The 22,678-nt window shown below is 28.0% G+C and overlaps 1 protein-coding gene across 5 annotated transcripts in view; it reads right to left on the bottom strand.

The window, feature by feature from the left end:
- LOC117167572 (beta-arrestin-1) overlaps nucleotides 1-22,678 on the bottom strand; it is an 84,571-nt gene that overhangs the window by 12,647 nt on the left and 49,246 nt on the right. For 2 of the 5 annotated variants that reach the window (XM_033352608.1, XM_033352612.1), the window contains exons 1-4: nucleotides 14,189-14,468; nucleotides 13,599-13,815; nucleotides 12,732-13,107; nucleotides 6,744-7,037 (exon numbers count right to left, since the gene is read on the bottom strand). In XM_033352608.1, the coding sequence (XP_033208499.1) occupies nucleotides 6,744-7,037; nucleotides 12,732-13,107; nucleotides 13,599-13,815; nucleotides 14,189-14,197 (896 nt within the window). In that variant the 5' untranslated portion in view covers nucleotides 14,198-14,468. Of the gene's footprint in view, nucleotides 1-3,376; nucleotides 3,515-6,743; nucleotides 7,038-12,731; nucleotides 13,108-13,598; nucleotides 13,816-14,188; nucleotides 14,469-22,678 lie in introns of those variants that run through there. The other 3 variants (XM_033352610.1, XM_033352611.1, XM_033352609.1) reach the window with 2 other exon arrangements.

The raw sequence follows: 22,678 nt of genomic DNA, 5'->3' as shown, positions 1-22,678 counted from the left end.
CGAGCACCATTACTAAATATAATTACAAACCACCGTTGTTAAAACTCAAATACAAAAACCACAAAAAAAAACATTCCAGCCACCAATGTTACATTGTTACTTGATTCATTTACAAAACGGAGTGGATACTGAAAACAGGTCGAGAAACTGCTTTCATATAAGATAATTAAAAAATAACAGTTCATTATATCATAATCGATTATCATAATTAACTGTTCGAATTGCACTTATTAACCATTTAGTAGATGAAAATATCTCTTGTGAATTTCATTTCCCACGTCTGATATTACTGAGATCGATCTGTCGTTAATTGGGATAATAGTTCTTAATAATTCTCCTCGGATTGACTTAATAAGACATTTTGGATCATTAATTCAATTCAAAGTACTTTAGAAATTATAATCGATTTCAAGATACACTGCCGTGCAAAAGTTGTAGGCCACCTCTTTTTTTTATAACTGAATAAACTCTCTTAATTTTAATTATACCAGAGCTAAAAAATTTGCCTTTAAAAGGTTGATTTGTTTCAAAATTCTGAATAAAATAAGCCCAGGGTGAAGCCAATTTGTCTAATTTTCAAGTAGATATTGCAAGAATAGTGTAAATTTCAATGTTTTCTTAAATTTTCAATTACTTCCAAAATAGTCAATATTTTTCAATGTTCTTGGGCTCATTTTGAACTTTTTTTCACCACATCACAAAAGCTTATGAACATAAATCGTAAAAATGTTCTTTTTGAATAGTAAGAACTTAAAGTTGCAACAAAAAAGTTGGAAAAATTGCAATATTATTGTTTGTAACCAAAATATTGTTGCAAAATATATGAAACATATAATCATTAAGTTTTTTATGTATATATATATATATATATATATTTATTTATTTAACTTTTATTCTGATTTGCCTACAGATAAGATGTTCTCAAAATTTCCCAACTTTTTTATTATAACAGAGAAACAGAATTTTCCACGCAAATTGTTGCAGTTCTTGCAATTAGAAAAGAATTTTTTTACAATTTATACTCGTAAGCTTTTGTGATAAAATGAAAAAAGCTTCAAAATGAGCCCAAGAACATTGAAAAATGTTGATTATTTCGGAAGTTAATGAAAATTTCAGAAAACATTGAGATTTACACTATTTTTTCAATATCTACTTAAAAACTAGACAAATTGGCTTCACCCTGGGCTTATTTCATACATAATTTCGAAAACAATCAAGCTTTTAAAGAGAAATTTTTTTAGCTCAGGTATAATTAAAATAAAGAGAATTTATTCCGTCATAGAAAAAGAGGTGGCCTAAAACTTTTGCACAGCAGTGTATGGTTTACAGTACAAAGGATGTTTTAAACGAAGCATACAAGATATACGGAAACGTTCAAGTATTTCACATTTTTTTGAACAATCGACTCGAAATATGTATACAATTTAGCGAGTTTATTATAAATGTTTTTTTCAGTCTTTGTAAATATCTGGACGTGTAAAAATAGTACTACTCATATGTAAAATTATGTAACTTTTTTTTATTTGTGAAAGTAACTTTATTAAAGAATAAGTAATGTCTTAATGGTACAAGTTTCTAGGGCTTGAATTTTTTTTAACTTATAAAGCTTTGATAACTTAAGTTACAAGATTGTCTTAAATATATTATCAACATCGAATAATTAAATGATTAAAAATTAATAAATAATTAATCGATTTCATTGAAGATCAATATTCTACCAAAAAAGATGAATTTTTCAACTAAAATGATGAATCTTAAGCTTTAAAGTTTAACTTTTAATCAAAGTGATTTATTTCCCCCCAGAATAGATGATTTTTCAACAAAGAAAATGAATTTTTGAACAAAGTGTTGCATTTTCATATCAAATGATGAATCTTTATCTGGAATAGTTGGCTTTTCAACCAATTATGTAGATGGATATTCAACAAAAAAGAAAATTACATACCAAAAAAAGAAGATTAAACTAAGAAAAATATATTTTCAATCAAAAAACAAAGTTACATTACAATGTAACAAAAGAGATAAAGTTTAAACTAAAATGATGAACTATTCAATTGCAATAGTTAAATTTTAAACTAAAAAGATAAATTTGCAACTAAAATGATGATTCTTTAACTGGAATAGTTGAATTTTAAACCACGAAGATGAGTTTAAAAAAAATTAATTTTCAATAAAGTACATTAATTTTGAACTAAAAAAGATAAATTTTCAGTTAAAAAAATAATTTTTAAGCAGAAAGAAGATTTTTTAAAGTAAAATCTTGAAATAATAAACTGAATTAGATAAATTTGCAGTTAAGAGAATTAATTTTCAAAAAAAAATAGTTTTCAACAGAGAAACAGAATTTTCCACGCAAATTGTTCAATTTACAATTTCAAAACAAAATTAATCGTCAACCAAAAAAAGGAATTTTTAACATAGTTTAGTTTTCGACAAAGTACTTGAATTTTCAACTAAAAAAATACATTCTCACTAAAAAATGTAATAAATGATATTTCCAGATTTTAAAAAATTTTTAATAAAAAGCAGTTGAATGTGAACACAAAAGACGAAGTTTCATGAAGACTTGAATTTTCAAGAGATTAAAAAGAATGTCAACCAAACTGTTCAATTTTTAATCAAAATTATGTATTTTCAACCAGGAAGATTAATTTTTTACCATAAAGGATACATTTTCAACAAAAGACATTAACTTTCAACCAAAATAGATGGTATTTTAAACTAAAAAAGTTACATTTGCAACCAAAAATTGAACAGTTAAATTTGTAGCTAAAAAATTATTTTCAACAAAAACCGAATTTTCGACAAAATAGTTTAATCCAGTTATATAAAAGTACATTAAAAAAAGGAAAAACATTGTTGTTTAATTTTATATTAAAATTTTTGAACAATTTTAACATGCTCTCGAAAAAATACCCTGACTTTTCCAGGCTTTGCAAGTGCATTAGACACCCTGAGTACTCAATTCCCATTGAAAATTAATGTAACCCATGACTTGATAAACAATTTTCTTGACAAAATAATGTTTTAAAGAAGAGATCCGTACTTTGAATCAAATGTAATTTTCTATTAATTTATAGTATATATTGAAAAAGATCTCGATCTCTAATTATAGATAAACCATTGATTCTAGACCCAATTAAAAATGTTGCTCTCTCATTCTTTTTTTTTCTGATTTGGCTTCAAATCTTAGCAAGAATTTGTGGCAATGATTTCTCGTTCGACTGCTTTAGTTCGTTGAAATCCGTATTTCTTCTGGAAATAATCCGGTTGGATAGCGTGCTAAGCCAATTATTGCAAATAGAAGAGCGCTCGACCCGTTTCCAATTTTCACTCTTAGAACCCAACAATTTGTGCCTAATGTTGGAGCACTCACATGGTGCTAGAGGCGAGATTGGTGTCTTCGTGTTTAAGTTGCCCGTCCAGGGCAAGACCCCGTTTGTCCTTGTTGTCGGCAAGAGTCGGCTTTAGAAAAAAGACCTTGCTCAAGGTGAATCCTGGCGCTACCCCTATACTGCCAATCAATCATTTTATTTTCACCTCGCTGTACAATTTTCTTTTTATACCTCCTAAAAGTAGCGATATACGTAACAATTTGCCCTTTCTTGGCTTATTTGCTTTCATTTATTTACTGCTAACCAAATAAAGAAAAGCTCTAAAAGAAATGGAGCGAAACTGATGCAGCTTAACTGAATTCTCCAACATATTCTTCTAATTCCTCTATATTCTCTAAAAGTACATATATTGATCCACCTCCCGCTGAAACTTGACTGCAATTTCACTGCAACAATCACTCGGAAGCAATCTTCTTGAGTAGTGATCATAAAGTGGAGTCATCCCACTTTTTTGTCGGCTTAAATTGTAAATCCTCTCGACTTTTTAGGGCATTTCAAGTATTCAAAGTGACATGTGTAATTGAAAAGTAGCCAAAATGTACTTTTTACTAGCATTATAACAAAAAAGAGAATTAAAAATGAGCAAAAAGTGACAAGAGGTAGATAGTTCGATGCAAAAATGAAATATAATTAAAACCTAGAATCGGGTCTCGCTCCACTTTATAATAATTAATTAGAAACAATGTTTCCTCACTTACGAGGAAGTATTATCCATTCACTTAAAACCTTGATATATGCATTTTGGTATCCAATTTCACCACTCTAATTCTCGACCTATTCCCTTGAAATTTTTCTCAAGTCTAATGTCTCCAACGTGAAACATAACTCGGCTATTTACGAGCAAATTTGCTGCTTGACCCTTAGACTCTTTTATTGGTTGCATTTCCCACGGTACCATAAAATTGAACTTAAACTCCCTGAGCACTAAACTCGTCACGTAGACATTGAACGCCTTGGAAAAATATTAACTACTCGAATTGAACAAAAATAGTTTCGATGCGAAAAAAAGTACTTGAAATTAACTTTAACCTGAAAGTGAAACTATTGCAGGCCTCACAGTCCCTATGTGATAAAATATAGGGACCAAAGTGTACTTTTTGTCACGCTTATAGGGTACTTTTTTCGCACTCAAAGAGTAACAAACAAATTCAGGATAAATTCATAAGACATCAGAATAGTTCAAGTTTAATTCAAAAGAATTCAAATGGACTGGACTAAATAGAAAAAATAAAAAAAAAATTGTTTTACATGAAATTGGAATGAACTTAGAGGAATTTAAGGGATGCGAGAAGAATACGATGAAATTCTTGAAAATTCAAGATAAATGGAAAAAGTTCAAATGAATTTAAAAATTTTAAGAATGTGAAAAAAACTTCATTGAATTTAGTAACTTTGAAATGAACTTGGAAAAATTCACGGAGATTCAAAGGAATTTCATGAAATGCCTGAAAATTCATGATGAGGTTAAAAAAGATTTCATGGTCATTTAAATAAAAACTTTTAAAAATTAAAAAAAAATCTATTGATATAAGTAGAATTTAGAGGAATAAAAGTGAATTACAAAAATTTCAGAGAGAATTTAAAGGAATTCAGGGTGAATTCCAATGACTGGATATCACTTCAAATCTTTGAAAGCCTACTAATTTCTAACTAAAAAAGCAACTAAAGACGATCAAAAATTCAAAAGTATTTGAATTAATTGGATTTTTAAAAATCTATTTATTTCAGTAAAATTTGAGTAAATTTCGACTTCTGAATTAAAGTGAATTTAAAAAGTCAAAAAAATTCCAAAGAATTTTAAAGAATTCAGGGTAAATTAAAAAAAATGTGACTAATGACTACCAAACAATTCAAAACAATTTAAATGAACTAAAAAAATTTTCTTAAGAAATCGAAAAAATCCATTTGTTTCAGTGAAATTTGAGTGAATTTAGAATAATTTAAGGGAAATGAGAAGAATTCGATAAAACTCATTAAAAAAAAAAAAAACAAGCTGAAGTTAAAAAGTATTAAGTGAATTAAAAATCTTTAAAAATAGGAGAAAATGCATTGAATTCAGTAATTTTGTAATGAGGTCAAAAAAATTAAAAGGGCATTCAAAAGAATTTGATGAAATGCCTAAGAATTTAAGTTAAGTTTACAAAAGTTCAAGATAAATTAAAAAAAAAGTTTTTGAATTCCATTGAAATGAGTAAAATTGAATGAATTTAGAAGAATTCAAAGGAATTTAAAAGAATTCAGGACGAATTCCAAATAAAATTGCAAAGAATATCTGAAAATCTCTTCGAATCTTTGAAACCCTAAAAAAACCCTTACTTTTTATGACATCAGTTAAAAATGTATTTGTACTTTGTTTTAATGACCTAAAATATTTCAAGTCCCTTCAAATCTCTTGAAATCCCTTTACATTATTTAAGGAGTCAATTATATTAAAAAAATGTAATTAAAAAAATACATTGAATTAAGTAAAATTAAGTAAATTTAGAATAATTCGAGTAAATAAACCCAAATATGATAAAAATCCATAAAATTCTATGATATTTCCGGAAATCTTGGAAATCATTGAAATCTGATAAAATTCTGGAAAATCTTTTAAAATATTTCTAACATTTTGAAGTCCCTTAAATTTATTTAAATTAGTTTAAAATTCCTTGCAATCTTTATGAAGTACCAAAACATTTTAAATTAAAAGATCTTAAAAACGTGGAGATTTTAAAAATAAGCTAAAGTCTTTAAAAATTCCTTCAAATTATTGAAACCTATTACAAATTTCTCGAAATTTTTAAAAATACTCTGGAATATTTCTAAAGAATTTAAGGCAATTCAGAAATAGGTATATACCAGAACGGAATAGTGATTAACCCATGAGTTAATTTATTCAAAGAAAACTGACTAATGTGAGCTTTTCATTTAAAAAAGTGACAAATAGTGAATGTTTGGTAGTCCTGATTATATTTTATAGTTATTCTTACACAAATTCTCTGATTTTGGTTATTTTCTTCAAAATGCCTGACTTTTGGAAGCTTTGATCTCATTCTACATTTTTTCAAAGTTCCATTATGGGCTGCAAATGGGCCACCATAGGGATTAAATCTTGAAAATAGGGTACTTTAGGGACCTTACATGAATATAGGGTACAAAAGGGGATATAGGGACCGGTCTGTGAGGCCTGCTATTATTTAAAGGGAGGGACTATGTCATTTTTCAATCAGAGAAATCTAACAGAAAAAGTTCATTTAATATCTCCTCGAGATTAAAGAAAGTGTCATAGTTTCTCCCAGTAATATTTAATTGTATCGTCTTGACACGGGATTTATGGAGGGCACGAAATGAATGAAAAATACTCACTCGCTTTCGACTTCTGCTACAGTGCACTTGTAAGTCGCCGTAGAAAAAAGGCAGATGTCCGCAATTTGCCTAACTGACACCTTGATTTTTTTCACAGTTCGATTGCTGTTATTAGCTATGTAAACATTCACAGAGATTGTTTCACCGTGATGGTAGAGTTCCTTGTCCAGTGATACCTCCATGTGTAACCTGCTTGGCGACATTAAAAATTCTCTGCTAACTTCGGTTGATGGCTGTTCGCCTTGTCTGGACGGCGCGTACATTATTTTTCGTATTGCGAGTTTCACCGAGTTGCTGAAAAAATACCTCTCATTATAGCCATAAATTATTTTATCAACTGTTTATTAAATATGCTTGGAAAGGAAAGAAGAAATATCATATCATGTTTCTCACGTTTTCATAGTCCAATTGTCCACAATAGTTCAAAATGAGATTTAAATATTTCATTGACGAAAATGAAACATTTCTCAGAGAAAAAAATTCTTTCCATTTCATTCTATTTCGTTTTTTTTTTAGAATAAACAAAAGTGTATTGCTATTTCGTTTTCACTTTCATTGAATTTTTTCACCGATATCAGAAACAATATAAAACTAGCCAGGTTCGGCGATTTTCATATTTGTCGCTAAACGCAAACATTCATTTTAAACCATGACGTTCATTCTAAACGTTCTTTAACGCAACAGAGCAAAAAATTTCAAAATAAATGAATTTTCAAATGAAAGTATGATTCTTCAACTGGAATACTGGAGTTTTTAACCAAACAGAAAAATTTTCAACTAAAATTATGAATATTTAACTTAAATACTTAAATTTTTAATAAAAAAGATGAATTTTAAAAAAAAAAGATTAATTTTCAAATAAACAAAAAAATCAATTTTTGATAGTAAATGGAATAGTAAAATTTTTCGTAAAACACATGAAATTTCATCTTAACTGATGAATTTTTAACTAAAATGGTGAATCCTCAACTGGAATAGTAGAATTTTAAACAAAAAAATGAGTGTATAATTTAAACCAATAAAATAATAATTTTTAATAAAAAAGATAAATTGTCAACCAAAACTTAAATAATTAAGTTTTAAGTTACGAAAATTAATGTTGAACCAAAAAAGACCAATTTCTAACAAAAAAAGATCATTTTTAAAACAAAGATAGAATAAATTTACAGTCAAAAAATGAATGTTCAACCATAGAAAATGAATTTTCATCTAAAATAATGGAATATTCAACTTGAATAGTATTTTCTTTTTCAGTTTAGGAACAAAATTATTTTCAAACCAAAAGCGAAAAAATTCCTTTTGATCCAAAGAGAAAACAACTTTTCAATCAAAGAACTTTTTTGAAAGAAATTAATTTTTAATTAAAATGAAACTGTAATGCTTGAATTTTCAACCAAAAAGAAGGATTTTCAAACAAGGAGATTAACATTTAAAAAAAAAATCATTTTCTACCAAAAAGGTCGATTTCTATCAAAAATGTAGTTAAAAAAAAAATAAAAATACGTGAATTTAAACGAAATAAATGAATTTTCAATTTAAAAAGACGAATTAACATCCTAATTATTAAATTTTAAAATAACAAAGGTCAAATTGATAAATTTTCAACTAAATCGATGAATCTTAAACTGGAATAGTTGAACTTTATACCTGCCGAAAAGATGAATTTTCAACCAATAAGATTAATTTTTTACAAAACAGACGAATTTTTCACAAATTAAATCAATTAAAAAAAAGTAGTTTAACTTTTAAAATAGTTGAAAAATTTATTTTCAATAAATTAGTTATATTTTTTAAAAGAGGCGAATTTTCTATTAAAATGATGAATGTTCTAGCAAAAAAATTAGTTTTTAACAAAAGAGTTTAGCTTTCAACCGCAAGTAGTTGAATCTTCAAGAAAAAGGTGAATTCCCAACGAAAAATGTAAAAAAATTATATTATAATTCAGAAATATTTCCTCTTCGAAATACTACCTCTACTCTAAAAACCACATGAAAATCTTTCTTTTTTTTTTATTTGGAAAAAGGGTCTTTCAAATGGTGACAAATGTTGACTTGGAAGAGGGATTTTTTAAACTTCTTTCTTCTGAATTCCCCTTCCATGTAAAAAATTCCCTGTTCGAAGTGAAATTATATTCCTTTATCGAAACTCAGTATCCGAAAATAAAAACTATAATAATTATTTTCACTCATACGCCCTGAAACTGTAGATCAAGTAGAAGTTACATTTCTAAATTGGCCAAAAAGATTAAAATAATAAAAACTTGAATTTTGCTACGATAAAAAATAAATTCCCGTTTATTTAATTCAATTTCCGGGCATTTCCGGTCAAGTCGGCACCCTGCAAATGTCCAGTGAATTTTGCATCAAATGATAATGGTATTTTATTATTTAAATCTCTAAATTAACCAAATTCGCGATCGTTTATCAATTTTCCTGGTTCAGTGTTAATTATGGAACAGGGAGTCCAGCGAAGATATACAAAACAATTCTTGTACATGTCCCAGAAAATTCGAGCAGGTTTTTTAATAATTCCTCTGCAAAATTCTAAAATTAAAACTGCTTATAAATATTAGTGATTTTCTTGATAATTTATTGTGTTTCTAAAAAAATAGGCTTGATAATGTACTTATGCAGTTGAAAATTAAAAAAACGTATTATAGGTATATAACAAATGTTTATTAGATTAATTTCATAAATCTTGAACCTTTTTGATAAATTAGTGTTTTATAAAAGTTAATTCATGTTTAACAGATCCCCTATATAAAGAAAGAAAATTTAAATAACACCTTAAAAATTACACGAGATCAAAATATAATAAAACAAACTGACAAGTTTAAGGAATAAAAAAGTAGAAAATAAAAATTGCTTAAAAATCCACGAAAATGGCAATGTGGAAATATATTTCCTTTCCGTTTTTGATTTCTTAAACTTGTAAATTTTCTCTTGTGTATTTTCATAATGGGAAATACTCAAATGATCAAAATATCTTTGTAAGCTCAGCTAGATCAATGTGATTTTTTTTACATAAAAATCTCTGCAATGTAAAAATTTGATGTATTCAAATTTTTATTTTATAGACCAAATTTTATTGGTATCGAATATTTATCAACAAAAAGTTCGCAATATATATTAAAAACCCTCTCGTCATATCTAAGGAATAAGTGTTATTTTAAAAGATATTATTAAAAAGCGAGGTCTATAAAACGTGAAACAAATAAAAATGGATACTCATGAAAATAACTATAAAAATCATTTTCATAACGTGCAAAACTTTATATTTAGCTGCTTGTCGACAATAAACGTTTATTTGTGTAAAGAAATAACTACATAAGCTTCGTATTTCTTCAATGCGTTCTTTCTTTTTAGTTTTAATTTCTGTTACCAAAACCTCCCTTTCTTATTATCGAGCTTATGTTTCATCTTTCCTAACCGTTTCAAAATTCTTAAGCCATTTTCTCCTTTTTCGTAGAAAACTTTGTAAATATAGGGTAATTTGAACAATAAAGAACGTTTCAATCCTTCTGCATCTATAGAACATAAAAAATTCCCACTTCAAAAAAAAAGCTGAACACCCTGTGGAATAAAAAAGAAGCACTCGAATTTCCAAGTGCAGAAATTGTAATGACAAGTATTTAATTATTTTTAGCAATTAAACAATTTCAGTGTGCATTTTTTTAATGAATTTTCTACATCAGAGTGGTTCTGATTCTCTGAATAGTTTCATATCTTCCTCGTCATCGTGAGTTCCCTCCGCCGTATTTTGTGTGTCACTCGTGAAATCGAGCGTAATTTAACGCGGAAAGGCGGCGGCGGGATGATAACGCAGTTTAAGCCTCGGGGGTCCGATGCATATTAATACGCCGCAATATCAAAATATGTTGCAAGGAAAAGGAATTACTTTTTTTCAATAGCTACAAATATATGCATCACGAAAATGTTGCGCTTCTATACGTTTCTTTTTCAAGTCGATAAATTCACTCAACTCCCATATAAGATCTACCGTGTTACGATATTCCTAGAATTGATGTCTCGGCAGTTTCATGATAAGGGGAGCCGCGGGACCAAACTTCTCAGCACATTAGTTTCATCAGGTTGCGCCATGCCTCCAAATCCAACAGAACTGGTTTAGGAGCAAGGCCACTGCAAGCCATGCTCGAAACCGTTCTTATATTAGGAGTTGAGTGTACTTCAAATTAGGTTGTCTACTAAAACCCTGGAAAATAATTCCCTGTCAATTCCACAGTTTCGTGAGTTTATTATAAATAATGTTTTTTTCAGTTTTTAGGGATTTAATTAATATGTTTAATATAAAAAGCTTTAAAAATCTTGTATTAAAAGATATTCTTGAGTATATTAGCACTATCCATTAATTAAATAATTAAATAATTCTAAAAACATAATTAATCATCTCTTGAATTGGCCGCCACAGTGTCCATGAATTTTAATAATATTCAAACAAATTTTTATTTGATCTTCTTATGGCTAAAATTGAATGCATATTTAGGTAAAATTAATGTAGCTTAACCAAAATGATTAATATTTTAACGCAAAGGACAAAAAATTTTCAACAACAAATAGAATAGGTAAATTTCAAACTAAATAAATTTACTTTGAAGTATAAATATTGCATTTTCAACAGGACAGATGAATTTTCAACCACAAGGTTTATTTGCTGCCAAAAAAAACGTTATTCAAAAACAAAATACATGAATTCTCGACAAAATAGTTGAAGTTTCAACTAAAAAATACCAATTTTCAACAAAATAGTCGAATTTTTAACTAAAAAAGATCAAATTTTCAACCAAATAGTTGAATTTTTAACTAAAAACGATCAGCTTGAAAGACTTTGTTACAAATTTAATTTATGAGGTAAGATCCATCCTTTGGGTTGAAAATAATTTTTCCTATCTGAAAATTTTACTATTGCATGCATGGCTGAAAATTGGTATTTTTTAAATAGAATATTAAACTATTTCCTTGAAAATCCATGTATTTTGATTAAAAATTCTACCAAAAATACGATTTTTCAATAAATTATATAAAATTTCAAAGAAATAGTTTAATACTCTACTAAAAAAAGACCATTTGAACTAGAAAAAATCAACTTTTAACCAAAAATGGAAGATAAATTTTATATTGAAAAAATTAAAGTAATGAATTTTCAACTAAAATGATGAATCTGGAATTCGAATAGTTGAATTGTAAACAAAAAGGATGAATTTTCAACTAAAATAATCAATTCTGAACTAGAATAAATTTAATTTTAAACCAATAAAATTAATTGTCAAGCAAGAAAATTAATTTCTACCAAGAAAGACAAATTTTCAACTGAAAACGATCATTTTTGAACCAAAAATTGAAGTTGAATTTATAGTTAAAAAAAAATTATGTTCAACCAAAGAGATGAATTTTTAACTAAAATGATGAAATATTCAACTGAAACAGTTATATTCTCAGCTAAAAAATGATTTTTTAACCAAAGAGTTTAAACATTCTACTTAGGAATTAAATTTTTATTACAAAAAAGATAAATTCTGAACGAAAAATGAGTGTAATTTTTAACTAAGAAATATTTTTTTGTCAAGTGAGATAAAAAAAATGCAAGCAAACTATTGAATTTTCAACAAACAACAGGAGTTTTTAAGCAAATACTTCAATTTTCAACTAAAAATTATCAATTTTCAAACAAAAATAGAAGTTAGATTTTCAATTTAAAAATTAATTTTTAACAAAAAAATAAAACGAATCTTCAACAAAATAGTTGAATACAGTAATATAAAACTACTTTTATAAATAAAAAAACATTTTTATTCCATTTCAAAATGCATTTTAGAAACAAAAATTAAGTATGTTCTCGAAAAATTCCCTGGGTTTTCCAGGTTTTCTCATCTATATAAAAATCTCGTGACAATTCAAGGTTTTTCAGGAAAGAGTAGAGTGTAGACGCCCTGTTAAATTTACTGAATTTTTTTCGAATAACTCCTCTTACCGTGGACGTATTCTACAATCTTGCGATTCACCGACGAAAGCCATTAGCTCGTAATCAACGCCGCAAGGTTTTCCAGTGTCGCCAGGTGCGGGTTGCAACGTGACCGACGCTGGATAATGTGGTGGTAATTCGAAATAAAAGGGATATGCATTGCTTCCTAATTTTCTAAGAAGACGATCCTGTAACCTCGTCAAGGGTCTCGGTGGTTCTGATTTGGGAAGTACCGGGTAAATTTGATCGACTGCGACATAAAGGTCCTTCTTAAACGAAAGACCCAGAACGTCCAAATCCTCCCTTCCGTATTTAAACATGGCCAGAACGTGGCCATAGACTTTCCGATCCTTCACATAGTCAGGATCTATTAGCACCACTCCATCTGAAAACATCAAAAAAACATATGATCCATTTCAATATTTTCCAAAACTATTCCATCGATATCTGAGTATTACGAACATCTAAATAACTACATTTAAGAGGATCCGAATGGGAAAGTAAAAAATTGAAAAATTTACAAGTTTTAAAATTTAAAATCAATCCCATTCCTGAACATCTAGTGTCAAATATATCTATTATTATCTATATGCTGACTTTTATTTCGAAAGCAAAACAATGTAGCTATTCCTAAATTAAATAAATAATTATAAGTTGTTGCTACCTTTAATTACTTCACTAAATTAATATATTCGTAATGATTAGTTAGAACAACTAGAAGATCACGATAAACGCAGTCTTACAAGAATTTCAATGAAGGCGATGATAAAATAATGCAAGAATGCATTTCCTTGTTATTGGGAAATATAATTTCTATCAATACTGATATAAAATCTGAACGAAAACTACAGTTTTAAGAAAAGATTTTCAACTTACCAATGGGATCCACATGTGTTATGTGATCCACAAAATCTCTTTTTCCAATATAAACTGTAATTTTTCCATTGGGACTAGATTTTTTGAAGACACGTGTAGCCCTTTGTTGCCTACCGGCACTGTCCTCGTTGTCCATCACGTAATAGTCGGGGCTCAGAGTCGCCCCTAAGTCATTTGAATCTTCAGTTTCTGAAAATGCGGATTCCGAACTTTTCCACTGTAACATAAAAAAACCAAGAGTTATTTTTCTCTCCAAGATTAAAAACTAAGCCATTTTTACAGACATTTTTGAAATGATAAATTCACATCAAACATTTCGACATTACATTTTCATATTAAATTTAGGCATGAAAAAATAAATTTGGTCAGAACACTAATGATAAATAAAAAGTAATTTCCTCCAATATTTCACTCTTCGATTGTCCAGATTTTAGTAAACTCCAAGTTCGAAATTTAATATTGTTTACAACTCAGGTGATTTTTTCTTTCAGAAATGTTTAAAATACCAAAAAGACTCGGCATTTTTGATCGCGGATAGATTCACTTGCATAAATCGAAGAAAAATGATAGAATCAGGAGAATTTATTCACCTTTCGCATGACTTCGACTTTGCAAAGTCCAGAACGAGAAAATCGGTGGACAACGTTCAATGAACCGTCCAATAAAGTGTCACACAAAATCGATCACTGTCACGAGTTCAAAGGGCTGGCCAAGAGGAAATAAAATTTAAAAAGTTTGGAATCTAAGCTCTGCTTCAAGATATACAACTGACACGTGAAGTTGTCGAAGAGTTTCGAAACAGGTTTCTTCTAGTTGAAGGAACGTTCCTCGAAAAAAGAAATGGGATCTGGATCAGAAGAGCATGCGACGATGAATCTTCTCTTTGTCAGTGATGGACAGACACTGAGTAAATCAAGAAATGAATGTCAATTTCAACCGCTCGTAATTCTTAACACGATAATGCTATATAATAACTTGTAGCAGCCAGAGGACTGCTGATGACGTAGGTTACTCATATGCATAATATCGAACTGATAATTCTCATAGTAAATTTTACCCTCGGGATATGATTTAAACCTGACAATTTTCTAGGACTGCTTCTAAATTTCAAGAAAAATATATGTTAATTGTGAAATCTGAAGACTATAAATCTTTCAATCAACAAAAAATAATTTACCATCAATAGAATCGGAAAAAATTAAAATATTTATGATGGTAATTTGATGTATAAATGAAAAAAATTACTGACGAAAACGACTGATGCATTTGAAAATTACATTTTTAAATGTTAATCTGGATTTGAATGCTTTGGAAATAAAAGTATCATAATTTGGAGTATTTGTCTATTAACAAGATCAAAGATTGAGTGCTTCATAATTGAAAGACGAATTTTAATTCTTCAGAAATGCATTTAACTGGAAAAGCGATGTTTGGGGGACTTTAAATATTGGCAAACTTCCAAATTGGCTTGTCTTCAAAATTGAAAGGCGTTAGAATGTAACGGCTACAAAACTGTTGGAAAGTACAAAATTGAAAGCATCGATATTGAAAAGTTAAAAATAAAAAAATTGTTTGTAAAGCAGAAATATGATATTTGAAACATAAAAATCATAGTTGTAGGCTTCTAAATTTTCTGTTCATTTAAAGTTAATTATTAAAAAACATCTAAAGTTCGATTTGAATATGACTAGTTTTTGAAGCATTTTATGATCGAAAAATCTAAAATAAAAAATCTAAATTTGGATCTTTAAATTGCTTTTAAAGATTAAAGCATTCAATGCTTACTTAAATTAAAAACGCACTACGATTTTGATTTCCTTTTAGTTACTTGGAGTATTTCAGATGCATCCCATTTTTTAATTAATATAAAAAAAATGGTAATATTATCTAACTCTAATATTCATGTAGATCTTAATACAAAAAGTAATCGGGTTTGAATATTTTTCATCTTTTAATTTCCTTAACCTTTATTTTTCCATTTATTCCTTCCGGAATTAACTCAGACTCAGAAAAAGCTAAAAATTTAGAAGAAAAGTCAGAAAATTGAATATCACTTGGTGTAAGAGAATATACGTTGCAGAGCACTTAGAGATTCAATATGACTGCAGCATTTGACAACGAAGCAAATGGCAACATTTCAGGTAAGAAACTTGGAACTGATTTTAGAATTTTTTTGTTTTTTGAGACTTAGGGGTTGAAAATGATAGCATTCCCCGGTAGCTAGCGTAGTGAAACTTTTTTTTGCAACTGTTTACTGCCAAACTCTACACTATCCACGTCTAACATTTTAGGTAAGGACAGGTTTTATATTTCGCTTTACATAAACGTTGGAAACTTCAGTTTTATAATGAAATTATGTATGGTAAAGTCGCAGACCTAAGCAGACTTCACAGCCTAAATTATCTTGAAACAGCAGAATTAGGGTGGTTTTTAACGAAAATAGGGAAATAATAGAAGGATTTTTAACAAAACAGTTCAATTTAAAAAAAGATGAACTTTCATACCAAAAAGACGAATTTTTAATTAAAAAAGTTGAGTTTTCAAGCTAAAAAGTATAAAAGCTAAAAAGTATAATTTTTAGGAAAAATTTGACTTCTAACCCGAAAAGATTAACGAAATTTCTATAAAATTTTTGAGTTTTAAAGCCAGAAAACGACTATTTCCTTTTTAGCAAAGTCGTTCATCTTCTGAACCAAGTAATTAGCTTTTGAACAAAACAATTAAAATTTCAACCAAAAGAGAAGAATTCTGATTTAAAAATACAATTGTAGAGTTTTAAATTAAAAAAGAATTACATTTTGATCAAGAAGGATGAGTTTACTACCAAAAATAAATTTTGAATCCAAAAGGACGAATGTTTAACAAAACAATTGAATTTTTGACGCAAACATATGACTTCAAAAAAAAGCATTGCATTTTTAAACAAATAATTAAATTTCTAAGTAAAAGAGATACAATCTGAACCAAAAATATTATTGTAGACTTTTCCATAAAAAAGAATTAACTTTTAGCCAAAAAATAAGACTTTTCTATCAAAGATGAATTTTCAATTCCAGAGATAACAGCGGGAGAGCTCAAAGAAGGGAAATATGATCATTTTTTTACGAAGAAGAGAAAAAATTAAGCACTTATTTTTACATGCAGAAAAGAAACCACCGTCCATTCATAAATAATTCTTATGTGTTTAAAATCGTGATTCCAATCAAGAATATTTTCTCTTTTAAAAAATAACTTCATAGATGTATTAAATCGTGATACTTATAAGTATAATTATACATTTCTTTTGAGGAGTTATCATTTTTTCCTTAATTATTAATTATAACAATAAATTATATAAATTAAAAGAAATTAAAAATTGACTTTACTATATTATAAGAATGATTTTAAAAATACAAAAATTTTGCATTATACCTAGTTTGTGATCTTTTTATATCGCCCTGACTGGACTTTCCAACGATGTTAGTACTTATATCCAATTAAAAAAAGCCTTTAATTGCAAAAATCATGATTTAAAAATATTTTAATTTTCTTATAAAAAGATTGTTCTATTGATTATTCTATTTTTAAATAGAATAATTTTGTAAAACTAAGACGAGCAATTGTTATTACAATTTATCTATATATTCACTAATTTCATATGATTTCCAGCGTAATCCTTCTATTTTATTTTAAAATATCGTATATTAAAGAGAAAAGTTGAAAAAGGAGATTTTTTTGAAAAATAGGGGAAATGCAGGGGAATACTGGAAACATCCCTGCTCTAGGGTCTAAGTGAGAGATTCGCTCCTGAGACATTAAATTGGATGAGAATCGCTGATCAATCGGTAATACATGCTTTGATTGAACACCGTTGACGTCATTATGGTCCATAAAGCAACTGTTATACCCGACACGTACTGTGAACAAAACGACGTAACACGCAACATGTCGACAGAATTAAATCGATGAAAATAGTCTTCATCATAAATTTTCAAGACCCAGTAAACGTCTATATACAAATCGAAATCGTCAAATGTAAAATTATGAATCAATCTTATAGCGAGCAAAGTCACTTAAAAATGGAAGAATAAAAAATCTTTAATTCAAGAAGAAACTCCTTTTGTAAAGGAGAATCTTGCATTGTACCTGAATATTATCAAATCGCAGGGCTGCAACAGACTAATATATAGGTACCATTTTAAATCCAATGTATGAACCGCTTTAAATCGTTGCCTTCCTAGTAAAAATATTGCAATATAATCACAATATTAATAATACATAATAATTTTTAACTAAAAAAGATATATTTTCAATGAAAAATGGAAAAGTTCAATTTTAAATTAGAGACATTAATTTGCACAAAAAAAAAAGATTGCTTTTGAACTGAATAGTCGAGTTTTCCACAAAAAATAATTTACAGCAGAATAAAATGAATGTTCAATAAAAAACAAGAATATTCAACCAAATAGTTAAAGTTGCTATTAAAAAAACAGTTTAAAAAAACATTTTGAACTAAATATTTGGTTTTATGATAATTTAACTAAAATTGTGAACTTTCAACAACAAAAGTCATTTTTAACAAAATAGAGTATTTCTAAATTAAAACAGATTATTAATTGTCAGCCAAACAATTGAATTTTTGACCAAAAAATAATATACTTATACAAAAAAAACGTATTTTCAACCAAAATGTTCATTTTCGACTAAGAAAACTAAATTTTCAATTAAAGCGTCGAATTTTCACCTGAAAAAGATTAGTTTTCACCAGAAGAGATACATCTTTATCAAAAAAGTTAATTTTTCAAGTTAAAAAATCGAATGCTTTCAAAGACCTTTGACTTTTAATCCCGAAAAGATGAATTTTCAACCTAACAGTTATACTAAGAACTAAATAGTTTCACTCTCAAGCAAAAACGACGAATAAAAAAAATAGATGAATTTTAAATCAAATAGTTGAATTTTCAATTTATTGTTCGAAATTTCGAAGCAAAAACATTTATGGATGATTAAAAACAGTTGCATTGTCAACCAAGAACTTGACTTTTCAAGTAAAAAAAATCGAATTTTTTAGAAGACAGTTGAATTTTCAACAAAAAATTTGATTTTGGAACCAAGAATGATGACTTTCATATCAAAAACGATTATTTTCTATAAAAAAGGACGAACTTTCAACCAAACATTTGAATTCATCACTAAAAAACATTACTTCAATAAAATAGTTGAATTTTCAATAATTCTAAATTTTTAGTTTGAATTTCGGCAAAAAATAAGAAAAAGGGGAAGTTATACTTAAAATAGGGGAAAAAGAGAAATTCTGTTTAAAAGGGGAAAGTAGGGGAATGGGAGAAAGAGTATGTATTCTGATATTGAATAGCATTTCCATGCCATAGGTTACTATGGATTTCATAAATTTATTTAATTGAATGGGATGGATTAAAGTGACTGAAATGGCCTTTTCCTGAAAAACTGAAAAAAACTGACTTGAAAAAAGTGACTAAAAGGGACCTAAGTAACTGCGTAGCAGCCCTGTCTAATTGAGATCTCATTTTCGATGATTCTGATTGGAACAGGGTAATATGCAGAAATTATTAGGCTGCCAAGGAAAGATTTTGTTTCCCTTGATACATCAAAAAGACTTCACGTCAATTGCGTGCCGTAACTAATGAACGTCCCCTGATAATGCCATCGTTCATTATATAGTGTAATTATGTAGTCGATATCTTTTTGTTAATAAGAATATCATTATTTAACATTGAAATAAACAATAGAAAAGGAGAGAGAAAAGGGGAAAAGTCCACCAAAACCAACCTCTCACGTTTTCCCTTTTATTCAAATTTTTTTGAAAAGAATGTATTAAAATGAGCAATTTTAGAATTGCATTACATTTTTGGAATGATTTCTTTTCCTTTTTTGGAAAATGTAATAATCTAATTAGATTGAGTCAAAATAACCCACCGAAGAAAAAAGAATATCGTTTTGAATTCCTCTTTCTGTCAAAAATTACTTCAAAAACATATAACAATAGACTCTTCTAAATTATCTTTCTTTTAAAAAATTTAAATAATCATTAATTGTAATATTTAAACGAGTATTCATGTAGAATAAAAAAAATCTAAAAAATCATCTATAATTGTTTTGAAGCTTCACTAGTATTTAGTATGTTATATTATTTTCATATCGAGTGTTTTCGAAGAAGAGCAAATATAAGTGCACTCTATTTCCTGAAAGAAATAAAAAACTTCAGAGAGTATATCTATTACTTTTACTGGCGATTGAAGATGAGAAATATATATTTAGATGGTTCGACCATCGAGGTCAAGTGCTGGATCGCTAAACCGATTCAGATGATTAGAGCTCTATAGCCCCTTCATGAATTATGATCAGCACGTGAGTTGTCCGCACTCCACATCCTTTCCACCTGGCCACAAACACATATTGCCTGGAAACCTTTAACGATTTGAGGCAAATTTTTTGTAAATTATTTTCGAGACTATTCGGATTCTTAAAAATAAACGATAAAATATTTCTAAAAATACGTCATCGGGAAACAATCACATTTGTAATAAGCAGGGCTGCCACAGACAGCTGTACTTGAGAAACGTGGAGAAAGTGAGTAATTTAAGGGAAAAAGTGGCTCATATTTCGATATCATTCGGCTCCATGAGCTCGAAAATATACCATTTAAAAAAAGTATGTATGTTTGACATTCTATGACCTTTTATCATTAGCAATGCCGATGTATAAATTAAAATAATATTTTGTTCATCTTGTTGACAAGAGGAACACTTTTTTAATGTTGGGAATACAATAGAAATGTATATGATGCATTTGTTCGCGACTTCATGCGGCGCATAGATTGCCCAATTGAAGAACCTTTCATGAGGTATCATATAACGTACCAATATCGTTTTTCAATTTCTAAACAAAATTTACTTTGTTTTTAGGAGGATTCTTTTTAATATACGAGTATTGTATTTTATGTAATTGTTCGTGCCTTCGAGCCGCATGGATGAACCTATTGACAAATTTTCGAAGACCATTCTCGATCAATCAATAGTGGCTTGGAAAGATTGGGAAAAATTACATTTTTTATATAAAGAAAACTTTTTTTAATTGGAATATAAAACTAACGTAAGTTAACAAGTTGTTCATTTTGGCAGAACATATCGATTTACTTTTTGATGGGCACTCTGATTTTCTATAAATAAGAGTTTCGGTAAACAGAAACATGAGCTTGAAAAATATTGAAAGTATCTTCTTTTTTTTTTGTTAGAAAAAAGATCTCCCTCAAAGAGGTAGCAAAATTCGCATAAAATGAGCAGAAATAAATACACCCATAATAAATATATCCATAGTCAATCACAGTGGTATTTAAGTATTTAAATTTTTTTTATTTTTGTATTGTTAATTTTATGAATTTTGGGAAGATAAAATTTCTAATAAAAAAGATACATTTTCAACAAAAAATGGAATATTCAAATTCTCAGTTAAAATCAATCATTTTCAATCAAAGCGATGAATTCTCAAGTAAAATCGAAGCAGAGTAAAAGTATAAAAAGATAATAATATGCCTGTAAATGGAAATAGTATAGTTAAAAATTCTACTAAAAAAATTAAGATTCATTTTTAATCAAAAATGAAATTGTGAAATTTGCAGTTGAAAAATTAATTTAGAAAAAAACTATTTTAAAAGAAAAACCGATAAATTTTTCACCAAAGAGATGAATTTTTTATCTAAATAGATGAATCTTCAACAAGAAAATTAATTTTCTATCAAGAGATACATTTCCATCAAAATAGTTGCGATTTTAAGTTAAAAGGTCGAATGTTTATAAAACCCTTTGACTTTTAAGTCCGAGGCGATGAATTTTCAACAAAAAATGTAATTTGTAAGCAAGACAGTTTAATTTTGAACTAAATAGTAACATTTTCAATAAAAAAAGATGATTTTATTACAAAGAGAGATGAATTTCTAAAAATTCTGCAATTTTCATCGAAAAAAAAATTAATTTTCAACCTAACAGTTGAATTTAGAAATAAATAATTGCAATGTCAAGTAAAAGAGACGAATTTCCACTAAAAGTTTAATGTTTAACCAAATAATTAAATTTTAAATTAAATGATCAAAATTTCGAAGGAAAAAGATTAAACTTCGAACAAAAACCGTTGCATGTTCAACCAAAAGTTGACTTTCAAGTTGAAACAACGATGTTTTTAGACGACAGTTGAATTTTGAACAAAAAAGTTAATTTTAACCAAGAAAGATGACCTTTATGCCAAAATTTATGTCCTTTATGTCCAAAAAGATGAATGTTCAACAAAACAGTTAATTTTTTAACAAACAATATGACGTTTTAACAAAATAGTCGAATTTCCGAATAAATTTCCAACCAAGTAATAACATTTTTACCCACAATAATGAGTTCGAAGATGAATTAAGAACCAAAAATGTAATAGTAGCCATTGCCACAAGCAGGAATTAAATTCCAAACCAAAATAGTAGGATCTTAATTCTTATTGGGTTTAATTAATTCAGTTCGAATTAAGCAAAATAAAAAACAAGAGAAAAGGGAAAGCATCTTGACAACAGAGAGAAGATCAGGAATTCTTTAAAAACGGGGAATAGGGAAAAAATAGTTTAATCTGATACTGTATAGCATTTTTATACAATAGATTAGTATTGATTTCATACATACATTACTCCATTTTTTTAAGATTAAATATAAAATGAGATGGATTAAATTAACTAAAGTGGCCTTTTCCTTTAAAACAGTGACTGAAAAGTGACTAAAAGTGACTGCGGGTGACAGCCTTGGTAATAAGCCTCTAAACGAATATATTTGATAACTCTTGGAATATTGATAAAATCCAATATAAAACTCTATCTTAATTGAATAAAGTTTATTTACATGCAGGAAACTGAACTTATGTACTGACACATTTGCATCAATGCGTAAATTTTATAACAATCAGAACTGTAATTCGAGACAGAAAAATGACGATAAACTGATTTCGTCATGGCCTACTTATTATTAGTCAACCATATATCGATACTGTATAAAGTCAAGTAGCATGAATGAAACAAAATAAAATAAATGTTG

This window comes from Belonocnema kinseyi, chromosome 2, assembly GCF_010883055.1.
Source record: "Belonocnema kinseyi isolate 2016_QV_RU_SX_M_011 chromosome 2, B_treatae_v1, whole genome shotgun sequence".
Lineage (NCBI taxonomy): Eukaryota > Metazoa > Arthropoda > Insecta > Hymenoptera > Cynipidae > Belonocnema > Belonocnema kinseyi.
The sequence above is the reverse complement of the archived record's forward strand: the minus strand, read 5'-3'. Positions and strand labels throughout refer to the sequence as shown.